Source organism: Lolium perenne, chromosome 5 (assembly GCF_019359855.2).
Source record: "Lolium perenne isolate Kyuss_39 chromosome 5, Kyuss_2.0, whole genome shotgun sequence".
Taxonomy (NCBI): domain Eukaryota; kingdom Viridiplantae; phylum Streptophyta; class Magnoliopsida; order Poales; family Poaceae; genus Lolium; species Lolium perenne.
Window position 1 is genome coordinate 191181436 of NC_067248.2, and position 6901 is coordinate 191188336.

Consider the following 6901-nt stretch of genomic DNA (forward strand, 5'->3'; position numbering starts at 1 on the left):
TTATGGAGACATTTTTCACATGAAAAATAGGGGGAAATGAGTCAGGAGCTCAATAAATAAAATAAGAGCGAGTGTTGCATTTCCGATTTTGCTTCATAAAAAGAGTAACAAACAATACGAAGTAAGTTACATATGAGCTCTTTCACATAAAAGAAGTAATGTGAAGGCAGAAGTTATGCATTTAGTGGTTGTCTGAGGGTGATAGGAACCCCTATTTTCTTTTTCATTAGAAAACAAGCATGAGATGGAAGAAAAATAAAATCAAACAGTTCTTTCACGATGGTTAGATGACCGAGAACATCTTGGAAGTGCACAACATGACACCGACTTTAATAAGTCATCGTATGCAAAGGAAGGGCTACATGCAGATGCATGAAGTGTTGGATCATGTGTTCGTGAAGGTCTAGCCGGAGAAGAGTGTGATGTTGTCTACGCATTATTCCAGAAAAAAATGAGGTTTGTGCATGAAGCGGTCAGCACAGTGTTAAACATGTTGAATGGATGAGGAAGATTGGAAGGGATAAGCAGACTTTTAAAGTGATTGTCCATAAGGCGCAACAAACCCTACTAGCATATGTGATATGAGAAAGAAAAAGATAGTTTCAATTGTGTTAGCTAACACGATCTAGGAAGATTTGCCCGAGATAATTTCAAATGAGCAATGAGCAATGGGGCCTTCGCTCCGAATAGATTGGTACTAGTACAATATCACCATGCCTTATGGGTGTTTATATTTCTTGAAGAATAAGATGGGGCGACAAAAAATTATTTTATGCCCTCAGATTGGACTTGATGTAGGCCTATGATCATGTTGCATGGGACTCAGGGAACTTCGATCGAGCTTGGTCTTGAAGGGGGTTGGTCGTCAATTGTGCATTATTCTAATGTTGTTTAATGTGGAGACATTATAAGAATTTAAACCGGCAGTGCGTCCCAATTTCAACATATTTGTTTTCATTATTCCCCTTCTCATCTCCCTTATCTCTACAGTACTAAGGGAGGCGACCCGAAGGCGAAACACTTTCCCCCGCTTACCGCCGGCGAGGCCGCGGGTTCCCTTTCTCTCCGTCGGCCGCTTCGGCGGCGGGAGAGGGGGGGAACCCCGGATCTTCGACCTCGGCGTGTAAATAGGTGTGGATTAGGTGTGCGTGCCGTCGATGTATCGGCGGCGGCGAATAAAGTGCTCGTGGTCTTGATTCTCTGTCAAGGCGCGCGAGCTTGTCTACCTGGCGACGGCGTCGGTGCAGCTACGGCGAGGTCGCGGAGGTATTTTGTTCCCCCTGATCTGCTGCTCCCGTGGTGGATTGGCTCCGGATCCTGTCGGGAATCAGGTGGGAAGCGTCTTGGAGTTGGTCGGCGGCGTGCGCCGGCTTCGTCCAGAGGGGTGCTGCACTGGAGCGGGTCGCGAGGCTTGAAGGTTGTGGTTCCGGCGCTCTTCCTCGATGCTTTCGACGGGATGCGGCGGTGCCATGCTCTGAGGAGTGACGGGGTTCCTCCCCGGCCGACGAGCCCCAAAGATGAGGGTTCTGCTGCTTGCAGCGGACGGCTTTTGAGGTCCACAAAGGAGCTTGACTCCGATGGTATCTCCTCTGAGTTGGGAGTGAGGTCTGTCCGTCTTCTTCTCCGGCGGCGGTGCCGCCGGCGGCGGCGACTGGACTTGATCTGGATGTGTTCAAGGACCTGCAGGGCTTTCTTTGTAATTTTATCTTTTTATTGGGGTCTTTGTGCAATTTTCCTGTGTATGCTCTTCTGGATCTTTCCAGATTTGGCCACGTTTGTTGTACTCTCCAAGGTTTAACTAATGATATGATGTGGTTTCTCAAAAAAAAAAATTTGTTTCTTTTGACAGCTCAAGGTTGTGAAGCCAAGGAGAATTAAGAAATTTGAGTGATATCCAGCTCGCATATTTTAGAAAGAGGGAGTATTTGAAAGATAAGATGGTGGAAAAGGAGCTGATCTCTTGTGTGCAGTAAAAAAGCGTTGATCAAATCTCCAACACAAATAACTCCAGCATATATGGCTTGTCTTAACTTTTAAGCTAGCCCAAAACCTGAGACTTCCCTTGCAATCACGTTGCGTTAATTTCACTCTATGAGACCAGGAATCAACTAAACCACAGGAGCAGCAATGCAAACATTATGTGGTAAAAGCAACAGCAAGAGTGACAACGTCAATATCAGAAGTAGGATAAACTACAGCATGTCACTATCAGAAGCACAATCAATTATAAAGCCTCACATATTAACTGCCATCGCGAAGTTTGCAACTGGATTAGCTTGCACCAATCAGTGCGATAAAGCAATTTATAAAGAGAAAATGTAATGCGCAACAATATCTTGCAACAGTTGGTACCAAAACTAAATCTGAATAGCACAATTGCACCTAAACCAGCAGGTTTTGAAGGCATACAAAGAAAATCGAGGCCATTATCCATACTACACCAGACAGATCAGTGCTCCAACATGTTATGTAAATACAAAATACCAACTACTACACCTGGATTTTCTCAGGCATACTGATTTATGTCATAAGGGATCAGTTTTCTTCAGGAACTATCCAAGATGAAGGGCTAAAAATGACGAAAAAATTAATTGAGTGGCAAAAATTATAAGTTTGTCTCAAAAAATTGGGGCCATATTAGTTGAACAAGGGACAAGTGTATTGATGTACGAGATGTTACAAGACATGAATCTAAATCAGATTCTCCGCTTAAGAAAAGTTTAAAAAAATCCAACATCAAATAGTGTTTGATAGGATAGTACTTGTTCCAAAAAATTGGCCACTGCTTACAGTTTGAAGTTGGATTTGTCATTACTGTTTTTCAAGCTAAGAATTGGGTTTGAGAATTTATCACACAACAAATGTTATCTGTGACTACTACATATTTTCTAGTATTTTTTTAGAAATTTCCATGACCTGATGCGTGTTATCTGACAATGTGGTGCACTTCCTACATGCAGGCAGGGCAATGTTGACCTATTTGTATGCAGAAGTAGATTTAACTGATCATACAAACTACTAGGCATAAAGAATCTACTTGCCACTAGAGCTCAATATGCCACAATAAAGTAGATAGGAAAAAAAATAAGGCATGAAACAGGAATTTGAGTGCCTCATCCATCCTATAAAAGACAGCTCAGTAGCCCGACATTTGGGACTGAACCTTATAAATAGCAGGGTAATGTAGAGCATGAACTGATCATTCAAACAAGAAGATTTCCGCTGGCCACTACAGTTTCAGTAGGACACAAAACCCTAGTAGTGGAAGAATTTCATTTAAAAGGCACATAGCAAAGAAATTTGAGGCCATTATATATACATCCTATAGTAGGCAGACATTTTTAAAACTTATGCTATATATACCAAGGACCAACTACTACTACGCCTGAATTTCCTCCCAAATATGATTTGTTGACATAGTCCAAGTAGTGATTTGACATATTAAGCAGCAATTCAACACTGGTTGACATCGCAGTCGCAGGCAGCTACTACTACTAGAAACGGACAGCCAAATAAAGCATGTTGACAGCGACCAGCACAAGAGCACAGAAACACGTTGATGATAATGCGGAAGCAAAGCGACAGGTGGAGAGACAGACAGAGAATAATAAACAATAAGTTGGTCACTCTCAGCAGCAGTCAACAACACTAAACATCCATTGTGCAGAAACACACACAGAGACTGATCTGGATTAGTAGCTTACAACACATAATACTGGGCAACTAAGCCGAGAAGGAACAATTAGCAGCACGAAGCAGAAATCGAAGAGCACGGTTACGCCTGCCTGCCTAAGATCTTACCGCGTCCGGAGCGAGAATCGAGAGCCGGAGAGCTGGTGCCTACTTGGCCTTGGGCGGGCGTCCGCGTCCGCGCTTGGCGGGGGCGGAGCCGGAGGCGTCGGCGGCCGGGGCGGGGGCGGGCTTGGGCTCCTTGACGACCTTGGCCTTCTTGGGCGCGGGCGCGGGGCTCTTGGCGGCGGGGCTGCCCTTGGCCTTGGGCGGGCGGCCGCGGCCGCGCTTGGGCGCGCTGGGGTCCTTGGGCGGCGGCGGCGGCGCGTTGGGGTCCTTGCGCGGGCGGCCGCGGCCCCGCTTCGGGGTGGGCTCGGCGTCGGCGGCGGCGGTGGCGGCGGGCTTGAGGTAGTTGTTCTTGACGAAGGCGAGCTTGCCGCCCTCCTTCATGCTGGCGAGGTTGGCGGTGAGCAGCGAGGCGTGCGCGGGCGGCAGGTTCTCGTAGTTCTCCTCGATGTAGGTGGAGATGGCCGTCTTGTTGGAGCCGCTCTTTTCGTCCAGCGCCTCGATCGCCGCCAGGATCATCTGCGTGGGAGGGAGAGGGCGCACGGTGAGGCCGCGGCCGGCGAGCGGGAAGCGCAGACAGATAGACATGCCGCGGACGAATCTAGGGCGGAACGAATCTAAGTACGAGCGGAAGCAACGGGGAAGGAACTCACCTCGGGGTAGGGCGGGAGGTCGCCGGACTTGGGGGAGTCGTCGTTCGCCATGGCCGGGAGGAGACGGCTAGCAGCAGGCGCGCAGGTCTGGGGCTAGAGTGGAGGCGCGGGGGAGGGGGAAATTTTTCGGATTTGGATCCGGGGAGGGAGACGAGGACGGCGGAGGCAGTAGATAAGAAATGGGCGAGCATGTGCCTTGGAGTATATACGTCGGAGGTCTACGCTACCATGCGTCACCGACGTGTGGGCCGCCGGTAGGATCTGGCCCACATGGCGGCGTGCTAGAGTAGGGTGCGGAGCGTGCGCGGGTGGGTGGTGGATCCTGGAGCTGATATTAATGCCATCCTTGAACGCCTTTCTCGATGGCTGTGCGGGAGGCGGAGACCGGCGGATGGACGGCCGGATTGGACTCGTGGTGCGAGATCGGACGGCGCAGAGGTGAGTAACAGCTGGCTGTGCACGCGGATCGGTGACGCGGCTCGGCGCTTTCCTTTTGTTGGACCTGTCGTCGCCTGGCGCGGAGGAGCGGGAGCGGGCTGGCTTTTAGCTCGGGGGGAATGACGAAACTGCCCACTCGCGCTCCAACGGCCATTTCTTTGCCCTGGCTGGCTCCAATCCAAAGCTGGAGTAGTACTACTCTCGGATTCTCGTCCATTCAATGGCTTCTCCACTCGTAGCTAGTATGCCTAAGAAAATTCAGGAGTATATAAAATAGTTGTATTTACAATGCCAAAGAAGTGATTTAGGATGTACAATGCCGGATATTCAATTCGGGTGCATATCCTATCTCTACCAAAAGTTATATTTCCAAGTGTCAACAAATTTTGAAAAAAAAATCTACATGTACATTTTCATAATATATGTGTGTTTGTCAAATTTCACGGAAAGAAATTATGGTCTATATAAAAAAGAGACAATAAATATCTCGTGAAAAGCCTTAATTTTATCACTGATTTTTTTCTTTTTTGAAACACACCACATGATAAGTAGGTTTTTATGAAACAACTTTGTGAGCGCATAGCACGCGAAGATGTACGTGCGATTTTTTTAAATTTTTTTCCTAAAAAACAAAATATATGTAAGATACATTTTAAAATAAAATGAGCATATGCTCCCATGTTCCAAAACACCACTCCCGTATAACGGCCTCAAATTTCTTTGTTATGTCTCTGCAAAAGAAGTTTTCCAATAGATTCTTGCATCGTACTTAAGTTGTCTTGCCAAGTGGAAATCTTTTGGTTTGGGTGATGAAGATGTTTGTGTGCTGCTATGTCTGCTGCTTGCTAGGTCAGTTAGTGTTGAGTCGGTGTCAGGGGGCGAGCAGGGGCTAGACCCCCCCCCCCCCCCCCCCAACCGCCGCCCCCCCTAACAATCTGCAGCGTACAACTCCTGTTAATCTGTCATTAGTAGTCTTCAATTAGGCCAAGCTCCAAGCCTTGAATCCGTAATGCACAAAGGCACAGCCCGTTAGCCCATTATATTGATTAGCAAATTGATCGGCCACGGCCTAAAGTGCTAATCCCAGGCCGTGAATAATGGATCGATGTATAGACAGTTGATCGTGGAAGTAACCCCGGCCGCCTGCTTTGCCTCGCCCGATCTGGTTGCCAGATCGCTAGGAGCGCCTGCCGTCGTCGGCTGTTCGCTCTGGCAAGCCGCCGCCGGCTTATGAAGGCAGCCAGCATGCCGGCCGCCGCTGATCGTCGTTGCCAGATTGCCGTATATATGCCGAGTGGACTCACTGCCAGATTATTTGTCCAAGGTACACGAAATTACTTATCGCTACTCTAATCCAAGTCCCTTTTGCCTCAATTTAGGTACAATTTGCTGATTAAAATCAGAGAAAAAGAGAAATGCTACAGCATAATATTTTTTCGTGGCTTTTTGTCAATTGTATCGAGCTTGAATCTGGTTTGGTGTCAAGTTTAGGTAAAATCCCGTGTAATAGAACCATATTTAAACAATTCACGAAAAAAACTATATTCAAACGTACGGAAATTATCTTTTATTGATAAAAAATATGCCGGTTTGCTTATATATAAACAAAGGATGGCAAACAAGCCAAACATGTGATGTTATGCTATTTTTTAACACTTGAAAATATTCATACTACTATACTTACAGCATCAGCTTCCCCCCCCCCCCCCCCCATGTCTAAATCCTGGCTCCGCCCCTGATCGGTGTTAAATATGTTGAAGAAAATTCAGGTGTAGTAGTTGGTCCTTAGTATTTATTTAACATGTATAAGCATTTGTTTGTTTGTTATAGCTTATAGGATCGATAAATGGATAGCCTCAGTTTCCTTTTGCAAGACATCAAAATAACTTTCTCTTATTCGGTACCTGCGGCGCTGCATTGCACTGGACGTAGTGGCAAGTGCAATTTTTCAAGTTTGTATGATCAGTTAAGGGCGTCTGGTTGCTCGTGAACCCATTTTCTGACACCAACGATGC

At 46.9% G+C, this 6901-nt stretch overlaps 1 protein-coding gene across 1 annotated transcript; it reads right to left on the reverse strand.

Annotated features, from left to right (window-relative positions):
* Nucleotides 1–3605: 3605 nt before the first annotated feature.
* Nucleotides 3606–4623, reverse strand: LOC127301306 (uncharacterized). The gene is made up of 2 exons (XM_051331519.2): nucleotides 4449–4623; nucleotides 3606–4314 (listed from the first exon to the last, which is right to left on the reverse strand). Exons 1-2 carry the CDS (start codon nucleotides 4497–4499, stop codon nucleotides 3841–3843), a joined length of 525 nt encoding a protein of 174 aa, XP_051187479.1. The 5' UTR covers nucleotides 4500–4623; the 3' UTR covers nucleotides 3606–3840.
* Nucleotides 4624–6901: the final 2278 nt, after the last annotated feature.

Bases quoted from the DNA above. Each gene is read 5' to 3' on its own strand.
- LOC127301306 (XM_051331519.2), bottom strand. From the start codon at position 4,499: ATGGCGAACGACGACTCCCCCAAGTCCGGCGACCTCCCGCCCTACCCC. The intron at 4,315-4,448 runs GTGAGTTCCTTC...CCTCCCACGCAG, and splicing joins ACCTCCCGCCCTACCCCGAG to ATGATCCTGGCGGCGATCGA.